Below are 13,703 nucleotides of genomic sequence, written 5' to 3' on the forward strand. Positions count from 1 at the left end.
TCAAGTTTAAGACTTGAGGTTTGAATTAATCAGCCAGTAACACTGTTGAACTGTTAAGATCAGGCTATTCATTTTCCTCTTTACAATACTTCATGATAGATTATCCACAACGTTTAGTTAAAGTTGTGTGGCCAGTACAAGAATGGTGATACCATTGTTCACCACCTCTGAATCTCCCACAATCTTTTGAATAGTCTCTGTTTCAAAATTCTTCCACAGTTTTTCCTTCCACTGATCTTCAGGGGCTTATCCTGCTAGTGGAGGAAATAACTTCTTTTTTAGGTGGGGGGGCGGCGAACTGGATTTGGAATTTTCATTTGCGGTAAGCCATACTTATTAGAATCAATACAAAATATATCTGCGTTATGAATCTATATGCTTGTTGAATGAAAACTGACAGAAATAAATGAAACGTTTCCATGAAATTTGCATTTAAGAAGCAGCTGCACAGGCTGAAACAAATTTCTAAATAATGAATAATTTCTACTTCACACTCGTATATATTTATATATTGCAATAAGTCTTGTTCATAAATAATAATCAAAATTCTTTATTTGTTCTGAAATGACTGGATGAGCCTCAGGCCTTCACAGTTCTTGGATCCGTTATTATTTTCCGGGACTTTCGTTCCACCTGTATGCAATACTTTTCAGGGATCCCTGTAGCCCTGCACACAATAACGGGAACGTCGGGTTTAGTCATTGGAAACGCATTTGACTCGCAGACAGAGAAGCAATGCATATGAGAGAAAACCGTGTCCAAGACGAACTCACTTGAGCTCCTGGAGTTTTCGTTCTTTGACTTCAAGGAGGCGCAGATTTCTCTGCCGGTCTTCTTCAAACATCCGATCGGCCTCCTTGAGCCTTTCTCTGCGCTTTTCTGCAGCAAGGAGCTCCTGTTCCTTCACCTGCTGGCGAAGGCTCGCTGCGTGACGCTGCGCTTCCTCATTATGTTTCTGCTCCACCTCCTTCTCCTTGGCTATTAGTTCCATTTGAGTCCTGTGAAAAGAAGCGTAGCAACAAGTGAGAAACATTTCAAAAGTACTTTTGGCTAAATAAAGAAGAAAAAAAAGATCAGTGCACGCACTTCAACACCCTCTCCATGTCAGCCTTCTCCCGGTTGGCCTCCAACATCATGCAGTACTCCTTGTTTTTAACCTGCTCCAGGCGAGACGCCTTCAGATTGGCTTCGTCTCTGGCTTTCTTTTCAGCCAGCTCTTTCTGCTGCATCCTCCATTTTCTGTCACTGATGTCCTGGCTCCTCTTAGCGCGGATCGCGTCCTTTCCAATTCAAAACAACAAGTATGCTTTGAAGTGAGCAGATCCCGATGTGGGATCACAGTGAGCAGATCCCACATTGGTCCCTAACTTACCTGCTCAGCCTTGTAATCTTTTGCCCGTTGCTGCAGGGCCCTCAGCCGAGTTATCTCCTTCTCTTTCTCCTTCTTGATTCGTTCTTGCTCTGCTTCAAATTCTTCCTCCCGCTCCTGTCATGAAAACATCGGTGCAGAGCGAAGCACATGCCGTGTGAAAAGATATACCTGGCCAATGGATAAATATATATCAAAATTGTTTCCTTTTGACCATTTTCTGTTTCAGGTAATCCATAGCTCTGGTATTGGCCATCTTCTCCTCTTCCAGCCTCTTCTCCTTGGCCCGCATAACGTCCGCATTGATGCGCATGATCTCTTCCTGAAGTTGCTGCTGCTCCTTCCTCTTCCTCTCCATGGCCTGGAAGACAATGTGCATAGTGGTTGCATAATTTGCCCAAGCTTTGCATGCTTCAGTAAGGTGTACCTCTGTCTTATATCAGCACCTCGAGATATTCCCGGTTCATTCTCTCCTGGTCCCTATGGACCTGTTCTTTCTCAAGCTCTTTCAGCATGTTATCATTTAGTTTTTCCTCCATTCGCTCTTGGATCTGGCCGTAAATCTGGTCCTTCCCTCTAAAATGTTAAACACGAGGATTAGACGTTTTGGCAGATCAAACTTTGTCATATGATTGTTCTCTCACTGATATGAAAAAAAAATGTAACGTGGTCAAAATATGAATTTAGTTTTAACAATTTTTTATATGAATGGAGTACCTTGCAAAAGTTTTCACACCAATTTAACTCCTTTTTTTTTTTTTTAGTCAAACCAACGCTTATAAATATATTATAAATATATTGACTATAAATATATCCTCATCATAAAAGCTGTTACTCATAGTTGCACCAGTTCAACCCTGTTGTAAAACACTATTTTCAAAAAATGCCCATTTGCATAGTTTTTCTTTAAGGTCCTCATTAAATGCAAAGTGGAATCAAAGTCAAATTCTTTGTTTGCATACACAAACTTATTTGTTTTAAACAAATAAATCTGATTCTGAAGTCAGAATTCCAAGCAGACTTAAAAAAAAATTTTTAAAATAAAATATTCCAAGTTCATAATCAAACACAATATTGCAACCATGCATTTAAAACTCACTGATCGCTGCAGCAAAATAGTTTAATCTTTACCTTTATTTATCTTCAATTGTATTTGATTGTCCAAAGCATTAAGTTTTTGCATCATCTGACCCCCTTTCTTCAGTTTGGTCGGTTTCTTTACATGGAATATCTTTAAATCTCACCTATGCCTTACTTTCTGTTGATCTATCTCAATAGTCCGATAGAGTACATTGAAGTTTGTGGTTTTTACATGAAAAACATAAGAGTGAATATTTTTACAAGGTACTGTTTCTATTGCTGAGTAAAAAGACAAAAAAGGAATGGTCTGTGGGTGTGTGTGTGTGTGTGTGTGTGGGTGTGTGTGTTTTCTGTTTTACTCCATTCTCTGCTTTTTGTGAAGGTCCTCTATCATCTTCATATCCGCTAAACCTCTGCGTCGCTCCACCTCCATCATAATGTCCAGACGTCTCTCCTCTTCGTCCATCAGGTCCTTGATCTCTTTCTTCTCCACAAGCTGCTCGTCCCATGTGGCTTGAGCCTTGGCACACAGGATCAACTGTACAGGGCACAAACAGAAGTACTGATGTCAACCAGAAGGCTTTCACTTTATTTAACTTGTGACGTCTGTAATGAGTCTATGGCTTCCTACTTTATTGAGTGATTTAATCTCCTGCTCTTCCTCCATCTGCAGGTCGTAGGCCCGATTGACTATCCGCTTCGAACGCTTCAGGGCATCTTGCTCCACTTCTGTTAATTCTGGGTGTTCTTTTTGAGATTGGTCTATCTCCAAGAGTTGATTCTTTCTCTCTTCAGCAGCTTTCTAGATCGGAACCAGATAGGAAAACATTAAAGTTCTAACCTTAAACTGAAGCGTCATTTTTTTAAATGAAACTGATATTTGTTACCATTTTTGCCTCCTTTTCTTTATCATAAGCTTGTTTTAAAGCTACTCTCTCCTCATTGATACCAATACGAGCTTTTGAGATGATCCCTCTAATCCCAGATGACGGAAGGGCAATGGTATCTTCTATACGTTCTATCCGTGGAACTCTGCAAGCATTGTGGAAATTTGTGTGAAATATTGTGTGGATTATGCATGTCACTACAGCGTCAGTCTTCCAAAGCCATCCATCAGGTGTCGTCTTTCGTGGCTTCACCTGCAATACTAAACATGAACACTTGAAAATTTAAAAGAGACTTTTCAAGACCTGACCTGAGAGTCCGGATTAAGTCTTTGGAGATGATCTGGAGGATCCTTTGCTCTTTCTTCGCCTTGGTTGGTTCTCCCATTGATTCGCTGTTGTTCTGGATATTAGAATGTGAAAACCAACAAACAAATATTCAGTAGCAGCAGCTCATAAAACTACACAGGAATTGGATCCCTCAACCTTTCTAGATATGGTTTTATTTTGAAAAAGGGTGGGGGAATTGCTTTTTAAAACACATAGAAACAGAATGCAGGCATCTGGAAATCACCCGGATTCTGTTTTTGTTTAAAAATATATTTTTCAAATGTCACAACCAAGTTTAGATGTAATTGATCAACCAGGCATCAACCCTCAAGTAATCTGTTTTTGACAGGCAGTTCAATCACCCGGAAAATCTGATTTGCCATCTCACCATGCATTAGACTCACCAAGACTTTCCTATAATTTTAACCTATGAATGGATCAGCTGATATCTTGATGAGTTTAAAAAAACACACATGGGGATAAACTTTTTTTTTTAGTAGTTAGATTCCAAACAATTACAAACTAAACAAAAAAACATTCTACACCTTTTTTTTTCTCTCTTCCATTGTGCATAGTCTGTAATTTAAACAAATGAATTGACCAACATCAGAAGATAATCCCTCAAAGAAAACCACAATTTATTATGATCCCAGGAAAACCTGGCCTGGGGATGGGATATGAAATATTTAATAATATTTATGCTTGCAAGCATGTATTTGATTGTCCATATTTACTACTGAGAAACAGAAATCAATCTTGTTCTGTCTCTGATGGGCAAAATGTTAGCATTCTTGTCTTTTTCTCCTATTAAAACATTCAAACCGTGATTCCTTCATTGTATCATTTAAAAAGAAAAGACTGCAATGCATTCTTGCATGGTATTGTTGAGGCCAATGAATATTTTTAAACTATTCGAATATCTCATTGAATGGGTTAAAAATAATTTGAAATGTAAAATTCCAAATCAAGTGATAGTTTGACCTTCGGTAGATCAATGTGACCCTCACCGGTTTGTCAAACAGTTCTTCATCCACACTGGATGTGCCGGCCAACTTGCGGTACCTGCCAGAAGTTCTGGAGATGGACGCGGGTTTCTGGAGGGATCAACAATAACGCCAAGAAAAACAAACAAACAAACAAAACATATAAGGATTGGCGTTACTTATGGAGATAAGAGGAACTCGGTCACTCATGTAGCCTAAAATGTAAGGGAAGCAAATTAAGAGGAAACTAACATTAATGTCGTTGCAGAACTTACCATAGTGTAGAGAGCTTATCTTCTGTCTTTTCTAAGCAGCCTCCATATCTAATAAACAACCTTTTAGATAAGTTTCGACAGGTTTGTTGTCGGTTGCTATAGAAATAAAACGCGGTAGAAAAAGGGGAGGAGCAAAGTACCGGACGTGAACTTTTCTGAGATGCTGTCACTCTTGACGGTCAGGAATCCTTTTTTCCCTAAAAATATATTCCTTGTTGTTTGGATTGAAACGATTTCAAACTGACTTTACAAGTCTTATCGAGTTTCAGTTATTATTATTACTATAAATGCTGTTGTTTATGAGTTTGTTATTCATACAAAGCCAGACGTTGTGTATTTCATCACACATTCATCGCCACGACACTGAATCCGAAGAAATAAAATATTCTCGCAGTGTGAACATTTTGTTACACAAAGTATTTGTGTGAATTACACTGGAAAAATAAACAGCAACTAGATTCTGTATACTGACATTTTAGGAAATCAAGAGCTGAATTTTACTTAGAAGAAACGGGAAGCAGTTCACTGCAACTATTTTAAATGTAAACATTGGGAAGGATGATAGATTTTCTTTTATATAGAATTACAGAACACTGCCTCAAACTGTGCTGATCAAAACTGGAAACTAGTGTGAGATTTCACAAAATATGAGCGTCTGCTAAAACATCAGTTGATAATTTTATGATTTGATTGTTTTTGTCGCCACCTACTGGCTACTATAAAGGCAGTTCCGTGGTTTATGGTGTTTGTATAGATAACGCTTTACTGGCAAAATAACACAAATAAATAAAAAAAAATCACACAATAATAATAGCAATACAGATTATATACATTCCCCCACTAGAGCCAATGCTATCGTTGTATTGGCTCTCAGGCGCTGGGCGGCGCCATTTGACCCACATGATGCGGAAACTGCACGTTTCAGCTTTTTGCAACACGATGTGAACAAACTAGGAAAAAGTGATTTAGTTAACTTTTCTAACCCTAAGTTTTATTTATAGCAAACCGGGTCCCCAAAAAGATTCGTTTTTATGCCATTTAAAGTCATTTCGAACAAGTAGAGCCTTTTTAATGAAAATTGTAGTGATTACAAGAAAATGGAGTTAAACTGAATTTTAACTTATATCTTCAGCATGTCTCATTGGATCTGGACTGATGATTCCCAGGGAAAAACAGACCCTCACATGGATGGGAGCCTCCTCCTGCTGCTGTGGAACTACTGGACTCTGGTAAATTATTACACACACGGGTCAGAGGACTCCTTCAATAACACCATCACATGGACGGACAGCATCAAAGGGACAAGGACAGCAGTGTCACTAGGGGTTTCCTGAAAGGACTTGGCTCGGCAGTGGAGGACCTGACTTCTCATCAGGTGGTTTTCTGGCCCGAACAGCACACAGGGCGACAGCCCAGATTCAATCAGCCTCAGGATAGAGAAGTTGACCATTAACCTCGCCGCACTGATTGCAAACAGCTCCTGGTGGAAGCAGCTGCTCCTGCACCCTGGATCCCCAAGCAAAGTTCACTGTCACAGGCAGCGCAGGTCTGTGATAGGCAGCTGCTTGGTTCCCTCTTAGGATCCTCTCTGTTTTTCTCAGATTCTGCAAGGACTGAAACTGCAGCCATGGCTACAGCAAGTTATGGATACTACAGAGCCACAATATTCCTGGCCATGTTTGTGGGCTACACGCTGTATTACTTTAATAGAAAGACTTTCTCCTTTGTGATGCCATCTGTAATGCAAGAAATTAAGCTGGACAAAGATGATCTGGGTATGAGTCTCTTTGATTTTATGTCACAACCTTGTTGCTTTTGGAGGATATTTGTTAAGACCATTTAAAGCTGCTGCTCTGTGTTTCTCTGTTCAGGCATGATCACCAGCAGTCAGTCCTTGGCCTATGCTATCAGTAAGTTCATCAGTGGCGTGCTTTCGGACCAGATCAGCGCTCGCTGGCTCTTCTCCATCGGTTTGTTCGTGGTGGGAAGCATCAATGTGGTCTTCTCCTGGTCCTCGACTGTGGCCGTGTTCTCGGTTCTGTGGTTTCTTAACGGCCTGGGGCAGGGCCTGGGCTGGCCTCCATGCGGCAGAGTGCTCCGTAAGGTACTCAGCAGCATCCCTGCAAATCAAAACAATCACATTTGAATTCCTGGTGATGTTTATTTAACCACCATGATAATACTACTATGCATAACATTAATCAACGATATGACATGTTATAGTAATATGATTAAAAAGACACATATTGAAGAGGTGGTGCTGAAACTCCACAATGAATCCCGAGATCAATGTGTGGAAAAGTGTCATCGCAAAGAACTCCCTGCGTGCAATATTAACTTAAAGTGCTGTGCTTTAAAACTCTGCTCACCTGAACTACAGTTTGGGAACCATGAGAACTAATAATTAACATCTCATAGGCAGTAGCATTACTACTGCCTATATTTAATAGCGGTCAAGCAAAAAGTGACTGGCAGAAGTAGAAGCATTCATTATACGGTTTAGGTAGTAACTACTGGTTTACAATCATTGGAATAAGAGAAATATTAAATCAGAGAGTCAAAAATGTGTAACAACAATTTGAGATAACGAGTCTGTAGAGTTTTGCAAACTTCACATTTGCACTGGTGATGGTGGAAAAGGAAAGCCCCCCTCCCCCTCTTACTGCTCCCAAATAACCATCTGAGATAAAGTCAAGTTGTTATGACTGTTTGGTACAGAGGTGGCACATTTTTTTGCAGTTCTTTAACAATCAAACTTTGAGATTTGTTTTGCCTCCTTTACCATACTGCTTGCTCATAAATATAAAATACTTTGTCTATTCCAGGGGAGCCAGAGTACTGTGTAGGTTTGTGTACTTGTTCAGTAGATGTCACCATTCATTTCTTATTGTCACATCCTCCTGATGCTCTGGTTGTTTCAGTGGTTTGAGCCCTCTCAGTTCGGGACGTGGTGGGCTATTCTCTCCTGCAGTATGAATCTGGCAGGCAGCTTGGGCCCCATCATCGCCACAGTCCTGGCTCAGACTTACAGCTGGAGGACCATTTTGTCATTCTCTGGGATGGTCTGCCTGGCTGTCTCCTTTGTTTGCCTGCTGGTGATCAAGAATGAGCCCAAGGACGTGGGGCTGCCTAACATAGAGGCGACAACCAAAAAAGGCAAAAGAGGTGAGACTGATGCTGAGTAAGCATTTAGCGTCAAGTTTCAGACAGATTCCATTGTTTCATCACAGGCTTGTCTCAGATAATGTCTGTCTGTTGTGCCGGATGGGTCTGTTATGTGTGTTTGTAGTGCTGTGACTAAAGGTCGGTGTGTAAGTGGACTTTATTCCTTCACAGGCTCAATGAAAACACTGTGTGATGTTAAGAGGTGTTTCTGTTCCTGTATGAGTCTCGTTGGTGACGATCTCTGGGTGCATCGTCGTACCAAGTAGTCTGTTTTATCCACTTACCTTTCTGCTCAGGCGCCTCCGTACATGACAGCACCCTCTCAGAGTTCCTGCTGTCGCCCTACCTGTGGCTGCTGTCCGTGTCCTACCTGGTGGTGTTCGGGGTGAAGACAGCCTACACCGACTGGGGGCAGTTGTTCCTCATCCAAGACAAGGGCCAGTCCACGCTGATGGGTACTGAAGATGGATAGGGCACACAGATACCTTCAGGGTCTGTGGAGAAATGGGCTGAGAGTTTGGCGTATGACGGCTGGTCAATCAGTTTTCTTCTTCACAGGTAGTTCATACATGAGTGCCCTGGAGGTTGGAGGCTTGTTGGGCAGTCTGGCAGCAGGTTACATCTCTGACAAGGCTGTCGCCAAAGTAAGGCTGACTGAATTATATCCTCTTCTGCGGAAAACATGGTAAAAAATTTTGCTTTTTACCAGCTGCCCAGTTTATTTAAACCTTCAGAAGAGAAAATATGGACACACACACACCAGGCCAGAACAAGTGCAAATATTTGTTACGAATTAAATCAGCTTATGATTTTATTGTTTACTAAATAGCACACATTTAAATAAGATGGCATCACTCTTTTACGATCATATTGATGAGCGATGCGTGATGAATCAATAGCTAAAAAGTATGAATGAATAATACTGTGAACTAAAACACAAACGTATTAAAATTAGCATGTTTTACATATTCCTTCTTAATATTTTGCAATTTGCCTCTGTTTTATGTAGCAAGGACTTAGAATCTACGGCAATCCTCGTCACTTCATCCTGATCTGCATGATGGCTGGAATGTCTGTGTCCATGTATCTGTTCAGGGTCACAGTAACTGCTGACAGCTCAAAGGTAACAAAGATCCTAATAGATAGAACTTAATGACTGTAAGCCTTTAACGATTGTAATAATCCACAACGGAGGCTGGACAGTCGTCCATCATGATTTCATCTCTTTGTACCTTCAGCTTTGGATACTGAGCTTGGGCTCTGCTTTTGGCTTCTCTTCATATGGACCAATAGCATTGTTTGGAATATTAGCCAATGAAACTGCTCCTCCCAACTACTGTGGGACATCTCATGCCATAGTTGGTCTGATGGCGAATAGTAAGTGTACAATGTTTTGCTATCTATCTATACTGTTGAATATTACTTCACTAACTAAAATGGGTGTTGTTCATCTTCGGTGACTCTAGATTCCATCTAAACTACACGATCTAGTTGCACAGTAACCCATTTACAGGCACTAGATTCTTTCACAGGTTTAGCTGAAGTTCATTCCTTTAGATAGAGCTTATAGCTCCCCTGCATTATGGAGTTTATATAAACTACATAACATGTCAGTAGAAGAAACACAAATTTAACTAACATAGTCAGATATAATTTCACTACTGTGGGAATGCCTGACTAAGCTTGAGCGAATTCTCTGGGAAAATTTCTCAAACATTCCTGTCTCCCACACATGCAGAGTTGTTAGGTATGCTCCCATAGACTTGCCGCTGCAATCATATCAAAAGGTGGTATTGCTAAGTATGAACTTCAGACGGCTGAATACAAATGCACTACACACATAGGAGATATTTCTTCTTATTTTGCAAAGCATGTATTTTTTTACTATTCAGCTAACAAGTAGGCACTACTTAGTAGTTTATTAGCTCAAATTTCCTTTACAGTACTCTGAAGATTGATTGCTTCTTTTTCTATTTCTAGTATAATAGCTGAACTACATTTCACCATTAAATAAAAGATATCTTAACATGACGGGTTTCGTATTCATCCTTTGTTTTTCCCCTTTAGTTGGCGGCTTCCTGGCCGGCCTACCCTTCAGCACCGTCGCCAAGTACCACGGCTGGGAAATGGCTTTCTGGGTAGCAGAGATAACCTGCTTGGTCACCGCTGTCGGATACTTCCTGCTGCGGAACATCCAAACCAAGATGGGAGGTTTGCCCAAGAAGGCAGACTAACGTCATGCCTCAACCTCTGCTATCAACCCTACAGGACATTAAAGTGCATGACACTCAGATTTTTTTTACTTGTGCTAGTTGTTTCTTCAACAATGAGTTTTTTTTAACACAAAGTTAACAAATCTAAATGTTTTTCATATAATAAAATGTGTCAAATGGATTTTACTATTCAAAGACTATACTAGCACTCCCCAACAAGATCCAAACTCTACACTTAAAACTTGCAAGGACCAATCATGAATGGAAAGTGCAACACTGCAAGAAATTCTTCTAAAGTAAAATAATGACTCATTTTCACAGCAGAGTCTCAATGTCTAGGAGGTTAAATCTAAAATAATTCATATTAAAAACACATGCAGACAGAAACAGCTGAATACTTACGGTGTTAAGGTTTTACTGTGTCAAGTATTTACAAAGCATTATGTATATGCAGCTTTAATTTGAAACAACAGACAAACGTTCAAGACAGAAGTAACAATTTAACACAAAAAGGCTCTTATTCCAGTCAGAGATTTCATTTGTATACGCATGCTGTGATGAGGAGTCAACTCTGACGTTTACGACCCGGCTCCAAAGTTTCCAGCTTTCTCTGCAACCTCCAGCGAACTCTTTAGATTCTGATCAAACAGTTCGCACCTGGATCCAAACACAGGAAAACAAAACATAATAAAACACTTGATGCTCACAGGCAACACAGTCATTATAAATATAAAATATGAAAGTACTGAGCTGAAGGCGACACAGTTCTGTTACTGTCCAGATACCTGATGGGCATTTCCAGAGAGTAAAAAGGGTTCTTCAGAGCAAAATCCGAGTAGATCTCGTAAATCTTCTTCAACAAGGTGTCAATACCAGACTGTCGAGGGTCTGCCAGCACAATAAACTTTATCCCTGGAGGAGCAAAGATGGAACGGCGAAGAGAAACAACCCAGTTTAAAAGCAGAGACAATGAGCTTTGATGGGTATAACACACAGGTCTTTGTGCAGCCTTGTTGGTCATTACTGCTTTTTAAAAAATGCGTAATAAATGTTTTAATTATTCTGCCTTCAAGAAGGGCAGGATTAATAGCACCTTTCCTCCCTGAACACAAATCTGCAAGTCTCTTAGTCACTGTGAAGAGTGACAAAGAGAAACAGATCTCTGTGCCGCAACAGGAAGTCAGTAAAGACTTAAAACTCCTAAACATTTTGGTCAGCCTAACACTTTAAAGCACATGCGTCAAACTCAGATGTGCCAGGCCAATTCTGGCAGCTGTGCACTAAAATATTATTGGATCAGTCAAAGCAGTTTCTATGTATATATTGCTAAATAACTTGAATGTCTAATCTTATTTAATTTTTGAAATTACTCATTTAACACAGCGAAATTTTGTAATATTTTAAAAGTTTGTTAATAGATAGTTTTATCTAAACATTCTGCCGCAAGTCGACATTTGACAACATTCATGATCTTGATGCAGCCTGAAATGAGAATTAGTTTGACAGTCCAACTGTAAAGTATAATTTACAAAACTGACAATGATAATGGAACCATTTCACTATTGGAAAAGTGCTTCTCCTACAGTTTTCAGATTAGATCATGTTACTGAGATGAAAGACTGGCCAATTCATCGGCGGACCCCTAAAAAAGCCCACTGTGATCAATCCCAATGGAGCCAGAACCTCATAATGAATCAGTGAATCATCTTAAGAGACGCCCAGATAGAGAAAGAACATCCATTAAGAAAACCATTTTGCCTTAGAGGTCAAAATAATTAGTTTGCAGTTTTAAAAACAGTCACACTTGTTCCACATTTTTTTCACAATATCTGTTAACTTGCTGGGGATTTCTACAGTGGCACATTATAATGTCTCTATAATGTTAACATGGTAGTTGACTGCTTTATGAGGTGCCAACCTGTGAGAGTCTGAAAGCAGTGGAGTTTGAACACATCCGTTTCTAGCATCTCAATGCCTGAACTTCCCACTTCTGGAGACAGTTGTGAACCGATGGCAAATAACCTAGGGAGAAATTTCAAGTGTTAACATCAGAGGCAATTGTAATGAACTTTTAAAATGCAAAAAACTATTAATGACACTAGGAAGTTTTGTGACTACATATAAGAAGTGAACAAAGCTTAAATTTAAAGAATAGGTCTTGTTTTCCCACATTCATGGTTAAATGAAACTGCAGACGACTTTGTTTGATTTTAAAGCTTCTACAACACAACATAAAAATAAGAGACAAAAATAAGCTACAGATAAAGACAGTGAAGGCATTACATTAAATCAATATTCAACAAAACTTTAGAAAAACACAGAGGGACAGTCAATACTTCATGTATTTAGATCAACTCTGACCAGCCTTCTTCTTCTGTTAAAGAAGCTTCCTAAAGTATGATGCTGCCACAATGTTACATCCGGGGTGACCTGTATCAAACGAATGACTAATTAGCAGGTCTCACAAGAAATGATGAGATGCAGCGGAGGAAAATTAGCCAGATTTGATTAGATTTATGTATGTTGGTGCAAGGATGCATCTAAACGTTGCAGGATAATGGCTCCCAGGGACCGCAGATCTCTGTAGGCCTTTCACGTAAATTTCTAATAAAATAAATCAATGTTTGTGGTTGCAAAATCATAAAGTATAGGAAAATGTAGGAATACTTCATGTTATCAGAATTGTTATAATCTGCGAGCTGCACCTCCCTGCTGCTACCACAAAGTAGGTTTAAACACACCTCATTTCCTTAATAATTAATACCATCTTCTGCATGGCAGCACCAACCAATTTTTCAGTCCCAGAGTGACTTACGAGTGAAACATGGACGCCAGCATCAGCTTCTCATTGGAGCTAAGGCGAGCCCGTCCAAACCGGATCGAAACTGGATAATTTGCTGGGTCCTTTAAATATTCAAGGATATCTTTTCCGTCGGCTGTATTTTTTCCCTGCACGTCCACTCCATTGATGGACAGCACTGCGTGTCTAACTGAAAGACAACAGCTTAAGTTAGGCACAAATTATTCTAAAAAGTCACCTGAAGGCTTCATTAGGTTTAGGCTAACATTACCTTTAATTCCGTCCCGCTGGCCAAACGATACGATGACTTTTTCATCATGATGTTTCAGCACCACGTCTAAAGGGTAGCTAAAGGTCTTTTCCACTTCAGTTCTTGGTACGTAGTTGTCATACTGGTAAATTAACCCCCCAGCTTTATTCACCACATAAACACTGAAAATCACCATCTTTGCCAGATCTGACTTCCTCCCTCTTGTCACGTGACGTTAACGCGTACCTTTTTACTATTTATTTTACGGCAATGTGTTTCTACTTGTCTGCACTTGATTTGAGGTTTTAAAAAAGTCCGCAGTCATCTTGAAATTAATATTCTGTCTCCACTGCA

At 39.9% G+C, this 13,703-nt stretch overlaps 3 protein-coding genes across 5 annotated transcripts; 1 reads left to right on the forward strand and 2 right to left on the reverse strand.

The window, feature by feature from the left end:
* Window positions 1-534: 534 nt before the first annotated feature.
* Window positions 535-5,015, reverse strand: cfap45 (cilia and flagella associated protein 45). 2 transcript variants are annotated; one of them, XM_044119528.1, is made up of 12 exons: window positions 4,922-5,015; window positions 4,671-4,757; window positions 3,645-3,736; window positions 3,337-3,481; window positions 3,081-3,251; window positions 2,809-2,987; window positions 1,816-1,945; window positions 1,584-1,730; window positions 1,373-1,486; window positions 1,087-1,280; window positions 774-998; window positions 535-667 (listed from the first exon to the last, which is right to left on the reverse strand). In XM_044119528.1, the coding sequence occupies exons 1-12, from the start codon at window positions 4,922-4,924 to the stop codon at window positions 580-582; spliced, it is 1,575 nt and encodes a 524-aa protein (XP_043975463.1). In that variant the 5' UTR covers window positions 4,925-5,015; the 3' UTR covers window positions 535-579. The 2 variants fall into 2 exon arrangements, with proteins under 2 accessions (XP_043975463.1, XP_043975464.1); XM_044119529.1 differs by having other exon boundaries at window positions 4,730-4,757; window positions 4,922-4,973.
* A 20-nt stretch (window positions 5,016-5,035) lies between these two features.
* slc37a4a (solute carrier family 37 member 4a) lies at window positions 5,036-10,379 on the forward strand. 2 transcript variants are annotated; one of them, XM_044119530.1, is made up of 10 exons: window positions 5,036-5,099; window positions 6,054-6,296; window positions 6,523-6,696; window positions 6,793-7,025; window positions 7,843-8,086; window positions 8,383-8,541; window positions 8,645-8,730; window positions 9,096-9,209; window positions 9,325-9,463; window positions 10,154-10,379. In XM_044119530.1, exons 3-10 carry the CDS (start codon window positions 6,549-6,551, stop codon window positions 10,318-10,320), a joined length of 1,290 nt encoding a protein of 429 aa, XP_043975465.1. In that variant the 5' UTR covers window positions 5,036-5,099; window positions 6,054-6,296; window positions 6,523-6,548; the 3' UTR covers window positions 10,321-10,379. The 2 variants fall into 2 exon arrangements, with proteins under 2 accessions (XP_043975465.1, XP_043975466.1); XM_044119531.1 differs by having other exon boundaries at window positions 6,054-6,150.
* Window positions 10,380-10,697: 318 nt separating this feature from the next.
* Window positions 10,698-13,675, reverse strand: trappc4 (trafficking protein particle complex subunit 4). The gene is made up of 5 exons (XM_044119532.1): window positions 13,371-13,675; window positions 13,115-13,289; window positions 12,218-12,321; window positions 11,085-11,211; window positions 10,698-10,956 (listed from the first exon to the last, which is right to left on the reverse strand). Exons 1-5 carry the CDS (start codon window positions 13,543-13,545, stop codon window positions 10,878-10,880), a joined length of 660 nt encoding a protein of 219 aa, XP_043975467.1. The 5' UTR covers window positions 13,546-13,675; the 3' UTR covers window positions 10,698-10,877.
* Window positions 13,676-13,703: the final 28 nt, after the last annotated feature.

Source organism: Gambusia affinis, linkage group LG06 (assembly GCF_019740435.1).
Source record: "Gambusia affinis linkage group LG06, SWU_Gaff_1.0, whole genome shotgun sequence".
Lineage (NCBI taxonomy): Eukaryota > Metazoa > Chordata > Actinopteri > Cyprinodontiformes > Poeciliidae > Gambusia > Gambusia affinis.

Excerpts from the sequence above, each read along its gene's own strand:
- slc37a4a (XM_044119530.1), top strand. The coding sequence starts at position 6,549 with ATGGCTACAGCAAGTTATGGATACTACAGAGCCACAATATTCCTGGCC. Across the intron at positions 6,697-6,792 it reads GCTGGACAAAGATGATCTGG|GCATGATCACCAGCAGTCAG; the intron begins GTATGAGTCTCT and ends TTCTCTGTTCAG. Across the intron at positions 7,026-7,842 it reads GCGGCAGAGTGCTCCGTAAG|TGGTTTGAGCCCTCTCAGTT; the intron begins GTACTCAGCAGC and ends TGGTTGTTTCAG.
- trappc4 (XM_044119532.1), bottom strand. The coding sequence starts at position 13,545 with ATGGTGATTTTCAGTGTTTATGTGGTGAATAAAGCTGGGGGGTTAATT. Across the intron at positions 13,290-13,370 it reads CCAGCGGGACGGAATTAAAG|TTAGACACGCAGTGCTGTCC; the intron begins GTAATGTTAGCC and ends GTTGTCTTTCAG. Across the intron at positions 11,212-12,217 it reads CTGCTTTCAGACTCTCACAG|GGATAAAGTTTATTGTGCTG; the intron begins GTTGGCACCTCA and ends TTGCTCCTCCAG.
- cfap45 (XM_044119528.1), bottom strand. Across the intron at positions 1,946-2,808 it reads CACAAAAAGCAGAGAATGGA|AGGGAAGGACCAGATTTACG; the intron begins GTAAAACAGAAA and ends TTAACATTTTAG. Across the intron at positions 1,731-1,815 it reads TGAACCGGGAATATCTCGAG|GCCATGGAGAGGAAGAGGAA; the intron begins GTGCTGATATAA and ends ATTGTCTTCCAG.